The sequence below is a fragment of the Alosa sapidissima genome, chromosome 9 (assembly GCF_018492685.1).
Source record: "Alosa sapidissima isolate fAloSap1 chromosome 9, fAloSap1.pri, whole genome shotgun sequence".
NCBI classification, from domain to species: Eukaryota; Metazoa; Chordata; class Actinopteri; order Clupeiformes; family Clupeidae; genus Alosa; species Alosa sapidissima.
The window spans coordinates 34,271,691-34,287,562 of NC_055965.1; the positions used below are offsets into that span (position 1 = coordinate 34,271,691).

At 42.3% G+C, this 15,872-nt stretch overlaps 2 protein-coding genes and 1 long non-coding RNA gene across 4 annotated transcripts in view; 1 reads left to right on the plus strand and 2 right to left on the minus strand.

The window, feature by feature from the left end:
- LOC121718967 (interferon-induced protein 44-like) overlaps positions 1-15,872 on the minus strand; it is a 247,328-nt gene that overhangs the window by 59,646 nt on the left and 171,810 nt on the right. The gene's annotated exons all lie outside the window — the stretch shown is intronic.
- LOC121718788 (NACHT, LRR and PYD domains-containing protein 3-like) overlaps positions 1-15,872 on the minus strand; it is a 1,510,793-nt gene that overhangs the window by 7,079 nt on the left and 1,487,842 nt on the right. The window contains exons 27-29 of the mRNA XM_042103944.1: positions 7,427-7,597; positions 6,281-6,451; positions 30-200 (exon numbers count right to left, since the gene is read on the minus strand). Coding sequence (XP_041959878.1) covers positions 30-200; positions 6,281-6,451; positions 7,427-7,597 — 513 coding nt within the window. The remainder of the gene's footprint in view (positions 1-29; positions 201-6,280; positions 6,452-7,426; positions 7,598-15,872) is intronic.
- Positions 11,310-13,863, plus strand: LOC121719031. Of its 2 annotated transcripts, none has more exons than XR_006034086.1 (5): positions 11,310-11,816; positions 12,434-12,548; positions 12,660-12,792; positions 13,037-13,091; positions 13,198-13,863. It is a non-coding gene; the product is annotated as an uncharacterized LOC121719031 (long non-coding RNA). The 2 variants fall into 2 exon arrangements; XR_006034085.1 differs by having other exon boundaries at positions 12,692-12,792.

Below are 15,872 nucleotides of genomic sequence, written 5' to 3' on the forward strand. Positions count from 1 at the left end.
TCTAAGATGATAATAAAATGTATACCCACCTTAATGTGTGTATTTTGCAGTTAAAACTGGACAGTCCTTTTGAGAGAAGCTGAACTCCAGAATCCCCCAGGTCATTGTCACTCAAGTCCAGCTGTAGTAGGGAGTTTGCTGATTGTAGAACTGAAGCAACAATCTCACAGGATTTATCTGAGAGTTTACAGTCAGCAAATCTGCAACAACATTTGACAGAATTATGACAGAACTCAACATATCACTATGCAAGGTTACTTTGAATCAAATCGACTAAATGTAGTGAAATGCACAGAAAATGGTACCAGTGTAAACAGTTGACGCTGCATTTAGATTAGCTGATTATTGATTGATTCATGATTCATTTGTTGCCTGTAGTGAGGACTACAGAGTCCTTCTGCAGTAACAGTAACAGGACACATACTGTAGCCTACTTGTAAACAACACTAGAATTACAGGGATGCAATTCTATGTATCCTCATTTATGTAAATGTAAGTATGTTTAAATAAATAAACACAAAAAATAAATAAATAAATAAATAAATAAATAAATCCAGACTACATCTTGATGTTTCTGGTTCTCTAGATTACATACTGAAGTGTTTCAACTTTGCGATGAGGATCCTTCAGTGTAGAGGATAACAGCTTCTGTGCTGATCCTCCAGAATGTCTGTTCCACTAGGTCGCTAATCATGTGTAAAACAAACCGTAAGCTACAGTACCTTTTAGGCGACACACAAACACAACACACACTTAGCAGGGCCAGCAGCGGAGACTGGTCACTGGTGGGCAGGGAAGACGCGAGGCGACCGTTGCCCTGACAATCGCTGTTGAGTTGGGAAGGTTGGCTGCGCGTGCGATGAGCTTCCAGGCTAACGGTTTCCACTCGAGGCTTTTCCAACGTCCACCAAGTTGTAATGTTAACGTTAACTTAGTCTCACTATGGCAGACTCCCTCTTCTCTGTCCTTCCCGATCAACAGTACCAGTACCAGTAACAGTACCAACAGCTCCCAAGACGTTTGTACCGGAAAGTGTTAATACTCTCTTGCTGATCTAGTTAGCACTAGAGCTAGCACTTACCGCTTCAGTCACCAAATGACTAACGTTAACGTCTTCCCTCAAACTGCCACATCCAGCTACTACTGCTAACCTCCGCAATGTCGACTCAACAGACTCATACTGAAAATAATACGTGACTATTGACCTCAGTGACTGTACGACCTAACTTTACTACAGTAGACTGAACTGTTATGACAGCTTGTAGCCTTTTTAGTAACTTTTTCATCCCACTGTCAAAACCGTGTAGCTTCATGTCTTCTCTGTTTTCCAACTGTCCCGGTTGCTAGGCAGCGACTGCGAGTGCGACGTCACCCAAACCCCACGGGTTTCCCGTTTACCAACAAAACTAGATGCGCGCGCAGCCGTGGGGCAGAAGACGCTTGGTGGCCGTCCACAACGTTATAAACTTAACCTAAATAGTCGGCTGCTGTAAGCTACAATCAGATTTTTTTGTATACCCCTGTTGTCTCAATGATAATAACATCTCATTTCAGACTATATTTCAGAGTTTGCCGTTCATTTGCATTATTAATATAACCTCGTATTTTGTCATTTTTGGCGAAGACATGCATTCCGTTAGGGATATTGAACATATTGAACAATCTAACCATGGTGATTTCGAATTGGTGCAGTTTTCAGCACAAAAACTCATTTTATTCTTTTCATGGAGAGCATTGTTGCGCACGCATGTTTTTGTGACGTTGCATAGAAATCCATACATAAATAATATTTATCCCATTACTTAAAACATACATCAACTCAGTTACATAACACATGCACAGGCTATGATATGTTAAAAGTCTGCTAAGAGGGCATAGCCTTAGAGACTGATCTGCAGCACTTGTCAGCATAGCCTATAAAACTATGGCAGGCTGCACTGCATCCTGGGTTCAAATGCCTAAATAGCCTATTCTAAACTAACATGATGCACATTCCATTTCTGTGAATGAACATAATTTTTCTTTTCATGCACATCATGTGCATCGAGAAGTTCTCTGTTCATTGTTGCAGCGAGATTCCATTCTATAGAGCCCGCCGAAAAAAATCATCACACCTTAAAAGGGCTTCAATGAATTAACAGGGACACCATGTCACCATGCTGATTATATTGCTAATTATAACAACAGTGTGCGGGGACTGATATTGTACGCCTATCTTGCCAGTGGCAGGGGGGTTGCTGTCATCACCCCACATTTCATGAACTGAAATGAAAAGTTAGGGATTAGGGATTTCAATTAATAGTACCCACCAGGGTCGGAGTGGGGCCACTTTTCAGCCCGGGAGTTTCACGCCCAAGACCGGCCCACTTTTTTAGTGGTGGTGGAAATTAGATAAATAGAAGCAACATTTCAGCTCTTACTATCCTGTAGTTTTTATTAATAGGCTACCAATATTCCACTATTCCACAAGGATAGGTTGATAATGTTGATAACAAAAACAGGAAGGAAGAAATAAAGCATTTGAAATGTATCCCAAAATTCCACTAAGAGGCATATTGAACTATTGTTTACATGTTTTTTTTTGCATGGGTCAGCTATCATGTTGTTGTTTGGTGATTTGCTCCTTTACTACACCCACTTCTGAGCAAACAAGCCATATAGGTTGATCATGTAGCTACTGCAGTCATATACAGTTCTTTCTTACATAAAATAACTTTAATTCATATGGTTAACACTATTATCCTTCCTACTTGTCCCTGTAGTCATAGCTAATTTCGGGCTGATCATTTTCAGCGGGGGACTGGCTGATCTGCTGCTCAGAGGTTTTTGTTTTTAGGCCTAGACTACTGCATACAGATCAAGCTTGACCCACTGTAAAATATCAAATGAGTCCTTTCAGTATACTAAGTCCTTCCTTAGTATTTTCAGTGTAATTGTACTACTAAGGTCTTTGGTCATTGTAAGGGCCCTCTATTATGCTAGGCTATATCGTTTTCAAGACAACAGGCTACCCATATCTATTATGCTAGGCTATATCGTTTTCAAGACAACAGGCTACCCATATCTATTATGCTAGGCTATATCGTTTTCATATCGTTTTCAAGACAACAGGCTACCCATATCTGGGAAAATATGATGATCATGCATGCATATATATTATGTCAGCCTTTATGTCAAGTGAAAATACTTTGTGTCTCATGATTGTTGCATTCATGTCACCTGAAGCATGCTGGTAGAAATATCTATTCAAAAGCACAGTTGCTTGGACTGCTATTAGGCTACATTAGAATTTCAGCCCAAAGTTGGATACCATGTAGAAATTTGCTGCAATTTCAAAACTCAGGAACGGGAACGGCTACTGTACAATAGAATGCTTCATATTGTCGTGTTCGGTAAGGTCTGCTGTTTATTCTGATAGCCTATATGATTTACCATGCGTTGAGTTTGTGAGATACTGTATACCACCGACAGTAATGGGTGGAGAAGGACGAAGTGCTGTGTGCTGTGAATGCAAATATGATGAAATGTCATGTATGCCCAACGTTAATTTTCACGTGAACCGTTTTTCACAGCACCTAGCCGCTAATATCACTGGAAAGCTCCAGTTCCGCTCTTTTGTTTGACATCTTGATTTATGTGAGATAAGTACTCCGAGAGCTATTCAGCAGAGAATAATAGATGTGAATTCGGACGCATATATTATGACCGCCGCGCAGCAAAGCTTTTTTCGTTTTGATCTGTAGCCCCCCCCCCCGCTGGACTGGACCCCCCGAAAGGAGGGTAGGGCAGACAGTTTTCTGTGAATATCTCGAGAACCGTAGGGTTTAGGAGGACCATTTTTTTTGTATGTTGATCTCAAAGGGCCATGTCAACCCATTCCATAACCACTAATTTTCATGTATAGCGCCACCTAGTTAACTCATTGAATGCCAAGCTGTTTTCGGGAGCTTTGTCCTAGAGTGCCAGCAATCTAGACCATTGTTGATGATTTTTGTACAGCCACAGCATATTCTGTGTTATAGCTATGAACACATACAATAGCTTGATTAAAAGGTGAGGCTTTAAGCTCTCGGTGGGTGCAAACCGTGTATTTCTACGCGCCTCTGTTCCTGAGAAATCCCAAGCTAAACAGTGGCTAGTTTTCATCAAAATCGCTGTTTTTTTTCTAGAAATGGAGATATAACGTCTTTCATGAAATATGAAGTGTTGCCTGTTACTTACTTGTGTAAACGTTCCGGGAAGTGATCAGCGAGACCTGGCGAGACTGCCACCTAGTGATAGACCCACGAAAATGGCCTGGTTTTGACCTGACGTGCATGCGTCATTGATTCGACCCAAAGCGGCAACCGAGTTATGATAAAATGTCCAGATAAAATGTCCAGATTGTGCGTTTTCATGAGTTTCACGATCGTCATATATTTCATTTCAATTCATCACAGAGTTCCCAAAATCACATATAAGGTGTGTTAGAGTGTCTAGTTTCGTAATAAAAAAAAAAAGCTAAAAACGTAATATTACGTTTATGGCACTCAACGCATTGGCACTCAATGAGTTAAACACAAAAAAGTAAAAATGAGGTGTTGTAATCGCCGGTATCTGTGACCAAACATAGTCAAAACTGCACAAAATTGGAAGTGTAGGATCATTATGACACCCTCTGAATGCATAGCAAGTTTCGTGGAATTCCGTTCATGGGGAGCCACATAATAAATTAATTTATGTTACTATACACCAACTGGCCTGTAGGTGGCCAGAGACAGTTTTCTGTGAATATCTCGAAAACCGTAGGGCCATTACCACTTATTTCATGTATAGCGCCCCCTAGTTAAAAATTAAAAAGCAAAACATTAGGTGTTTTCATCACAAAATCTCTGGCTGACATGGTCAAAACTGCACGAAATTGAAAGTGTAGGATCATTATTACACCCTCCGAATGCATGCCAAGTTTCGTGGACTTTCGTTCATGGGGGGGCCTTACAATAAAATAATTTATGTGTACATTTAGTGACCGTACACCAACAAGGATTCCCGGGACACTGAAAGACTGGGGTGCACGAAACTTGGTGGGCATGTAACCCCACATGGATAGCATGGAACCATTGTTTTTCGTTTTGATCTGTAGCCCCCCCGCTGGACTGGACCCCCCGAAAGGAGGGTAGGGCCTAGGATGACTTTTTTGCGTATGTTTGCCTCCAGGGGTCATGTAAACCCATTCCATATGCACACATGTGCATAAACAGATACACACGCACACACATACATTCAGAGTAATCCTATGTATGACACATACTCACACAGTAGACATATATACGCATGCATGCACATGCACACACACAGGCACATAAACAGGCAAACACACAAGCACATGCACATGCACACCCACACACCCATAAACATAAACACGCACACATGCACACAATTCAAGAATTTCTCAGAATTATGAACAGGCAAGATGGGGGTGGGGTTGTATAAAATGTATATTACATGTGAAATCTATGAACTAATCATGTTTTGGTACTTGTTGTCTAGCAGATACCAGTGAGAATTGAGTGTGCATAATGCAATTCAATGAGACGGTTAGAATCATATATGCCTTTCAGCGTGACTTATTTTTGTGGAAAACATGTGCTTGACTGGGCGGCGGTCATATTTTGTACCGCTCTGCGGTACACCTAGTTACTATATATTTTTAGAGGGCTTTTGATCATCTTAGGGTGGCTTCAGCTCCCCCAAAATAGGTCTAACGACGTCCTTGTGTGAAATGATGGTTAGGTGGTGGGGAAAGCTGTCTGTGGTGGAGTTCTCACTCTTGAAAACCTGGGAAAGTCTGATGTAACGTAAATTCTTTGTGACTTTGGCATATAGGGCCTAATGAGACATATCTCATATACAATATCATACAATACAATATCATACATTGTGTCAGCCTTTTCTGCTTGTCATTTTACTTATGACATCGCTGACATCGGAACCCTATAAAAAGTCATTATTTAATTGGTCAGGAACTCTATTGCATACGAAATTTCACATCAAACGAGACAGTTTCGAATGTTTTTTTTTTTATTATTGCATTTTTTTTTTTCATTTTCATTTCGTCCTCAGTGAGTACAGACTAATTAGAATAACTGTGTTTATTAACCTGCTTAATTTTGTGTGAATTTCATCCGAAAAATTGGACTTGGTGTAGACAGTCCTTAAGACACATAAAACACCAACCAAACCATAATGTGCCACACTAGTCCTAATAATAATCCTTTACAAAGACATGTCTAACACCAACCTTAATGTCTGCAGTTTGCGGTTAGGACTAGACAGTCCCTTAGAGAGAAGCTGAACTCCAGAATCCCCCAGGTCATTGTGACTTAGGTCCAGCTCTGTCAGGGAGTTTGGTGACTGTAGAACAGCAGCCACAATTCCACAGGACTTCTCTGAGAGTTTGCATTCAGCAAGTCTGCATAACAACAAAAAATAAAGACAAAGTATTGCAGAGATGGATAAATCTAAGGGATACAATGTGCCCCGATAAATCAACACAATCAAGTGATCACATACATTCACAGTAAACATACGTATAACACATACACACACAGTAGACATATGTATGCATGCATGCACATGCACACACACAGGCACACCCACAAGGACATGCACGCACGCACACGCACACACACACACACACACACACACAAACAAACACGAACATGCACACAATTCAAGAATTTCTCAGAATTATGAGCAGGCAAGATGGAGGTGGGGTTGTATAAAATGTATTTTACATGTGAAATCTATGAACTAATCATGTTTTCATACTTGTTGTCTAGCAGATACCAGTGAGAATTGAGTGTGCATAATGCAATTCAGTGAGACGGTTAGAATCATATATGCCTTTCACCTTTTGTTTTTAGCCAGCGGCCAGACCAGTAGATACCCTGACTTTGCTGAATTACTGAAGCTAAGCAGGCTTAGTAAGTACTTGGATAAGAAACCTCCTTGCAAGAGTAGGTTCCTGCTGGAAGTGGTGTTGGTGGCTGGCCAGTAGGTGGCACTCTTCCCTGTGGCCAAAAGCCACCAAACAAATATCAATCCCAATGTCAATAGACTACAGAACTGCTCCAGTGCTCTAAATAAATGTGCAGGCACCATGTAAAACACACTGTACTTGGCCTCTGGCCTCGTGCCTAATTGCAAATAACAGCCATGGTGATATCTGCTACCGATGCCACTCTCACTCGTGCCATATTACTTTATTGTAACATAATGGGTCACGGACTAGACCAATCCAGAAACAGATTTTGAAACTCTAAGCATAAGCAATAAGGTTCAGCATGTTCAATGCTACTTTTTGGTGCTGACCAATTGATGTTATATTGTCATGGTTTTTCTCCCTAATCAGGAAATCTAAGATGATAATAAAATGTATACCCACCTTAATGTGTGTATTTTGCAGTTAAAACTGGACAGTCCTTTTGAGAGAAGCTGAACTCCAGAATCCCCCAGGTCATTGTCACTCAAGTCCAGCTGTAGTAGGGAGTTTGCTGATTGTAGAACTGAAGCAACAATCTCACAGGATTTATCTGAGAGTTTACAGTCAGCAAATCTGCAACAACATTTGACAGAATTATGACAGAACTCAACATATCACTATGCAAGGTTACTTTGAATCAAATCGACTAAATGTAGTGAAATGCACAGAAAATGGTACCAGTGTAAACAGTTGACGCTGCATTTAGATTAGCTGATTATTGATTGATTCATGATTCATTTGTTGCCTGTAGTGAGGACTACAGAGTCCTTCTGCAGTAACAGTAACAGGACACATACTGTAGCCTACTTGTAAACAACACTAGAATTACAGGGATGCAATTCTATGTATCCTCATTTATGTAAATGTAAGTATGTTTAAATAAATAAACACAAAAAATAAATAAATAAATAAATAAATCCAGACTACATCTTGATGTTTCTGGTTCTCTAGATTACATACTGAAGTGTTTCAACTTTGCGGTGAGGATCCTTCAGTGTAGAGGATAACAGCTTCTGTGCTGATCCTCCAGAATGTCTGTTCCACTAGGTCGCTAATCATGTGTAAAACAAACCGTAAGCTACAGTACCTTTTAGGCGACACACAAACACAACACACACTTAGCAGGGCCAGCAGCGGAGACTGGTCACTGGTGGGCAGGGAAGACGCGAGGCGACCGTTGCCCTGACAATCGCTGTGGAGTTGGGAAGGTTGGCTGCGCGTGCGATGAGCTTCCAGGCTAACGGTTTCCACTCGAGGCTTTTCCAACGTCCACCAAGTTGTAATGTTAACGTTAACTTAGTCTCACTATGGCAGACTCCCTCTTCTCTGTCCTTCCCGATCAACAGTAAACAGCTCCCAAGACGTTTGTACCGGAATGTGTTAATACTCTCTTGCTGATCTAGTTAGCACTAGAGCTAGCACTTACCGCTTCAGTCACCAAATGACTAACGTTAACGTCTTCCCTCAAACAACTGCCACATCCAGCTACTACTAACCTCCGCAATGTCGACTCAACAGACTCATACTGAAAATAATACGTGACTATCGACCTCAGTGACTGTACGACCTAACTTTACTACAGTAGACTGAACTGTTATGACAGCTTGTAGCCTTTTTAGTAACTTTTTCATCCCACTGTCAAAACCGTGTAGCTTCATGTCTTCTCTGTTTTCCAACTGTCCCGGTTGCTAGGCAGCGACTGCGAGTGCGACGTCACCCAAACCCCACGGGTTTCCCGTTTACCAACAAAACTAGATGCGCGCGCAGCCGTGGGGCAGAAGACGCTTGGTGGCCGTCCACAACGTTATAAACTTAACCTAAATAGTCGGCTGCTGTAAGCTACAATCAGATTTTTTTGTATACCCCTGTTGTCTCAATGATAATAACATCTCATTTCAGACTATATTTCAGAGTTTGCCGTTCATTTGCATTATTAATATAACCTCGTATTTTGTCATTTTTGGCGAAGACATGCATTCCTTTAGGGATATTGAACATATTGAACAATCTAACCATCGTGATTTCGAATTGGTGCAGTTTTCAGCACAAAAACTCATTTTATTATTTTCATGGAGAGCATTGTTGCGCACGCATGTTTTTGTGACTTTGCATAGAAATCCATACATAAATAATATTTATCCCATTACTTAAAACATACATCAACTCAGTTACATAACACATGCACAGGCTATGATATGTTAAAAGTCTGCTAAGAGGGCATAGCCTTAGAGACTGATCTGCAGCACTTGTCAGCATAGCCTATAAAACTATGGCAGGCTGCACTGCATCCTGGGTTCAAATGCCTAAATAGCCTATTCTAAACTAACATGATGCACATTCCATTTCTGTGAATAAACATAGTTTTTCTTTTCATGCACATCATGTGCATCGAGAAGTTCTCTGTTCATTGTTGCAGCGAGATTCCATTCTATAGAGCCTGCCGAAAAAAATCATCACACCTTAAAAGGGCTTCAATGAATTAACAGGGACACCATGTCACCATGCTGATTATATTGCTAATTATAACAACAGTGTGCGGGGACTGATATTGTACGCCTATCTTGCCAGTGGCAGGGGGGGTTGCTGTCATCACCCCACATTTCATGAACTGTTGTGAAGTTAGGGATTAGGGATTTCAATTAATAGTACCCACCAGTGCCGGAGTGGGGCCACTTTTCAGCCCGGGAGTTTCACGCCCAAGACCGGCCCACTTTTTTAGTGGTGGTGGAAATTAGATAAATAAAGCAACATTTCAGCTCTTACTATCCTGTAGTTTTTATTAGTAGGCTACCAATATTCCACTATTCCACAAGGATAGGTTGATAAGGTTGATAACAAAAACAGGAAGGAAGAAATAAAGCATTTGAAATGTATCCCAAAATTCCACTAAGAGGCATATTGAACTATTGTTTACATGTTTTTTTTTGCATGGGTCAGCTATCATGTTGTTGTTTGGTGATTTGCTCCTTTACTACACCCACTTCTGAGCAAACAAGGCATATAGGTTGATCATGTAGCTACTGCAGTCATATACAGTTCTTTCTTACATAAAATAACTTTAATTCATATGGTTAACACTATTATCCTTCCTACTTGTCCCTGTAGTCGTAGCTAATTTCGGGCTGATCATTTTCAGCGGGGGACTGGCTGATCTGCTGCTCAGAGGTTTTTGTTTTTAGGCCTAGACTACTGCATACAGATCAAGCTTGACCCACTGTAAAATATCAAATTAGTCCTTTCAGTATACTAAGTCCTTCCTTAGTATTTTCAGTGTAATTGTACTACTAAGGTCTGTGGTCATTGTAAGGGCCCTCTATTATGCTAGGCTATATCGTTTTCAAGACAACAGGCTACCCATATCTATTATGCTAGGCTATATCGTTTTCAAGACAACAGGCTACCCATATCTATTATGCTAGGCTATATCGTTTTCAAGACAACAGGCTACCCATATCTATTATGCTAGGCTATATCGTTTTCAAGACAACAGGCTACCCATATCTGGGAAAATATGATGATCATGCATGCATATATATTATGTCAGCCTTTATGTCAAGTGAAAATACTTTGTGTCTCATGATTGTTGCATTCATGTCACCTGAAGCATGCTGGTAGAAATATCTATTCAAAAGCACAGTTGCTTGGACTGCTATTAGGCTACATTAGAATTTCAGCCCAAAGTTGGATACCATGTAGAAATTTGCTGCAATTTCAAAACTCAGGAACGGGAACGGCTACTGTACAATAGAATGCTTCATATTGTCGTGTTCGGTAAGGTCTGCTGTTTATTCTGATAGCCTATATGATTTACCATGCGTTGAGTTTGTGAGATACTGTATACCACCGACAGTAATGGGTGGAGAAGGACGAAGTGCTGTGTGCTGTGAATGCAAATATGATGAAATGTCATGTATGCCCAACGTTAATTTTCACGTGAACCATTTTTCACAGCACCTAGCCGCTAATATCACTGGAAAGCTCCGGTTCCGCTCTTTTGTTTGACATCTTGATTTATGTGAGATAAGTACTCCGAGAGCTATTCAGCAGAGAATAATGGATGTGAATTCGGACGTTGGAAATTGGACTTGGTGTGGACAGGCCTTAAAACACATGTAAGCACCTGTAAAAGCTGACAATTTAATAACCTGTACTGTATTTACTCCATGTACCAGAATGCTTTGTAACTTACTTACTACTGTGATTTACTACATTCTGTGTGTGAACCAATCAAATGTCTTTGTTTGTTTTGCTTTTATTTGAATTGTTTAAGCAGCCAATGATTATTTGTTATTTCCCAGATAGCAAGCATAGTCGGCCCGATTCTGGCTGAGTGCTGGCAGTGTCGGCTGAGGTCCGAGTCGGCTGAAGCACAGTAAACACAGTCGGCCCGATCCTGGCTGAGTGCTGCCACTGTCGGCGGAGTTTCAGGTCGGCTGAGGCACTGTCCCCTTGAATGGGCCGACACTGACACGCAGTAGTTGGGCTGATTACTGAGTGTCTTATTTGGCCCGATTGGGGTTTGATGGGCTACTGCCAGTTTTCGAATCAATCTCGGCAGACGGATTTCATACAGTGTGTGGCCCGATACTTCAGAAACGAACACTGATCAGTATCGAGGCTGTTGGCGGCAAAAATGAAACATTTAGCGACAGCCGGACGCTAAACGTACATGGCCCAATTTTGTAAAGTGACTGTCGGCCCATTACATGTGGAAGAGCCACGAGCAGAGCAACTGTTCAGTTTGAAACCAGCAGGACGGCGCGAAACTGTCTCGTTTTGGACACTGCCTGTGGTAAGTAACATGCAACTTTACCTGTTATTGCATGTAAATCATTATGAATGTACGTAGGCTTATTATTGCAGACACAGTTTAACAAGTAGCATAACAAGAATGGGTGTTTCAATCTAATCCCCTTGACGATGACGAAGCTAGCGGTAACATACGTTATGATTTCTTAGCCTACTTTGTTGGCCTAATTAGCTGCTACCTTTAACGTCAGTGTTGGTGGTCAAAAACGTTCAGTGCTGTAACGTTAGCTATACTTGCATAATTATGTGGTTTTCAAAGAAAAGTGTGATCTAATCATTTTAGAAATAGCTTAACAGTTAACCAGTATTGCATGACTTAGAATATAGCGATTGGTAATTGGGCATTTCATCGTTATCTATCCAACTTCAGGCACTAGGCAGGCAGGACTGAGACTGTATGCCTTAAGAGAGTGTGTGTGAGAGAGAGAGAGAGAGATGGTAGCAGGGTGGGTCCTGTCCTGGTCATGTAAAGCTCATCAAAATCTGTATTTTAAGGTCGTTCTGTATTTTGTACTGAGGGGTTGTTTTATGATCATGTAATCATTTTGAGCACATATACTTCCATTAACCTAACGTTACTGTGACTTTTTTTAAATGTAGGCCTACACCTCAGAATCCAGGCCACACAGAGACCTGCCTGCACTGAAGGCTACCCGTGTATACATGTGTGAACCATTTCTTGTGTTGGAAAAACAGGAGACCTGAAGAGCTCTTGGTAAGTTGTACATTGATTTAATAGAATAAGTAATACGTTTTTGTTTAGATGAGCCAAATCATAGGAATCAGCTTTCATCTAGGCCTGTGTTTTGTGATGTGTCATTTTTAGATGCTTTTGGTTTGCCTCATCCATTTTGTCAGCAAAGAACAGGAGTGGGCAGGAAACATGCGCTGTTGAAAACATGGCCAACCAACTGGAGCACCCACAAGGCTCTTGTGAAGGAAGTCCACAAGTGCTTCAGGTCTGTATGTGTTCACAAATATGTTTTGCTCTTGGTGATTGTCATTGGTAATATATCAGCATTTAACAATCACACAATGTCAATGTTGCCCAAAATAACTACCAGGGAGGTGTTACCAAGACAGCTGCAGAATGGCAAGACTGGGCTTTAGTAATATTTTGTCAGACAGTAAAGGATACATAGTTTAATGATTTTTTTTCTTTTCTTTTGAAATGACATGCTGTCCATGCATCTCAAATTGAAGGATGGATGGAAAGAACTCTTTGATCAACCCCCACAGAGAGCTGAGGTGGCTATCTGTAAGTATATTTGAGTGGACAAACAGAACTTCTGACAGATGACATGTTGAAATCTTGCTTTAGACCTCATAATGATCTTATAATATTCTTTTATACCTAAATGCAGTTTGGAGACACCCCCGGCTGCTAGTGCTGCTGAAACTGGTGGAGGCAACAATGAAGCGGCAACAGAAGGAGAAGGCAGGTGGCAAAGGTTGCTGCTATTGAAAAATACTTTGAGAGTGAGTGTGTGTGCATGTATGTAGCTGGGTAGGTCATGGTACAAAAATACAGAATTTAAAGCACTTAACACTTAACTCACATCCCACTACTGACAATGGAATTACTCTTTTAGAGTGAGTGAGTGAGGGAGAGAGATAGAATATTTCTGTAAATGTTTAATGTTAATTTAGAATCATTTATTTCTTTGAATCATTATACAGTTTTAAAATGTTTAATTGTTTGTTTTTGTATATGAAAGAAGTCGATTGTTGTAGATAAAAGTAGATTGTATATTTTAACTTGTTTAATTTCTAAAGTGTATATATGTAAAAGCTTGTATAATTTTTAAATGTTTGTTTTATTTGCAAGGTTGTGTTTGTCAAACTTGTTAATAAAAGTAGCTTGTGCTTTTAATTACTAGTTCTGGATTTGTGTTTATTTTCAAGTACTTTTGGTAGTTAATGGGCCACATGTGGCCCGGGGACCCAGCCGACATTCAGCCAACACTCAGTCAGATCAGTTTTATAGTGCGTGGGCCAGTACAGGCCCAGAGGCCCAGCCGACACTCAGCCAACACTCAGTCAGATCAGTTTTATAGTGTGTGGGCCAGTACAGGCCCAGAGGCCCAGCCGACACTCAGCCAACACTCAGTTATATAGTGTGTGGGCTAGACCTGGGCCAACAGAATGCATGACAGTCATTTCACAGTGTGTGGGCCACACCTGGGCCAACAGAAACAATAAGAGTCATTTCACAGTGTGTGGGCCACACCTGGGCCAACAGTTCCAATAAGAGTCATTTTACAGTGTGTGGGCCAGACCTGGGCCAACAGAAACAATGAGAGTCATTTTGCAGTGTGTGGGCCACATCTGGGCCAGAGGAAATTCTTTGTGTCAGTTATCAGTAATTGGGCCATTGTTGGGCCGGAGGCCCAGCCAGAACTGGGCCAACACTCACAAAACCCTGAGGCAAGGTAGTGGGCCAGAGGTGGGCCGGTCAAATTTTGCTATCTGGGTTGTTTATGCCCGCGAAATCGCAGGGAATGTGAAGGTTCCATCTCCTCAGAGAGGAGAAGGCTCAGGAAGGCTCAGGAATACACTCACAAGATAACCACCCACTTCAAAGACAGCAGGAACGCACAAAGCCTATGGCAGGGCATTCAGGCCCTCACGGACTACAAGCCCGCGCCACAGAGCTGTGAGAGCAACATCCCTCTGCTCAACAACCTGAACCGCTTCTTTGCTCGCTTTGAAGCACAAAACAGCACCTGCCCACAGAAGACACATCCCCCTCTACATGAGCAGCCCCTGTGCCTCTCTGCCGACAGCGTGAAGAGGACACTTGCTGCTATCAACACCCGTAAGGCAACAGGTCCAGACAACATCCCAGGTCGTGCGCTGAAGGACTGCGCAGGGGAGCTTAAGGATGTCTTCACAGACATCTTTAACACTTCCCTGAAGCAAGCCATCGTCCCATCATGTTTCAAAGCTGCCACCATCATACCTGTGCCGAAGAAAACTGCTCCATCCTGCTTCAATGACTACCGCCCTGTGGCACTGACACCCATCATCATGAAGTGCTTTGAGCGGCTTGTCATGTCACATATCAAAGCCATTCTCCCCCCCACCCTGGACCCCTTCCAGTTTGCATACCGAGCCAAGCGGTCTACAGAGGATGCAATCTGCTCTGCCCTCCACCCAGCCCTCACCCACCTGGAAAAAAGAGACTCATATGTGAGATTGCTGTTTATAGACTTCAGTTCTGCATTCAACACCATAATACCACAACAACTCATCTGCAAACTGGACAAACTGGGACTCAGTACCTACCTCTGCAACTGGCTACTGGACTTCCTCTGTCAGAGGCCCCAAGTAGTACGTGTTGGCAACAATACCTCAAGCAGCATCACACTGAGCACAAGGGCCCCCCAAAGGCTGCCTGCTCAGTCCGGTGCTCTTCACCCTGCTGATGCATGACTGCACTGCAACCTACAGCAACAATCACATAGTGAAATTTGCTGACGACACAACTCTGGTGGGTCTCATCACCAAGGGCGACGAGACTCAATACAGGTTGGAGGTCGACCATCTGACCACGTGGTGCAGGGACAACAACCTCCTGCTGAACGTCAGCAAGACCAAAGAGATTGTTGTTGACTTCCGGAGAGGTCACACCCAACACCTGCCACTGACCATCGACGGTGCTGTGGTGGAGAGAGCGAGCAGCACCAAATTCCTGGGGGTGCACATCAGTGAAGACCTCTCCTGGACCACCAACACTGCATCACTGGCGAAGAGAGCTCAGCGCCGCCTGTACTTCCTGCGGAAACTCAGGCGAGCAAGTGCTCCACCAGCCATCATGACCACATTCTACCGAGGCACCATTGAGAGCATCCTCTCCAGCTGTATCGCTGTGTGGGGCGGAAGCTGCACTGAATACAACAGGAAAGCCCTGCAGCGCATAGTGAACACAGCTGGAAGGATCATTGGTGCTTCACTCCCCTCCCTGAAGGACATTTACACCACCCACCTCACCCGCAAGGCGACCAAAATTGTGAGTGATTCAAGTCACCCCGCTCAC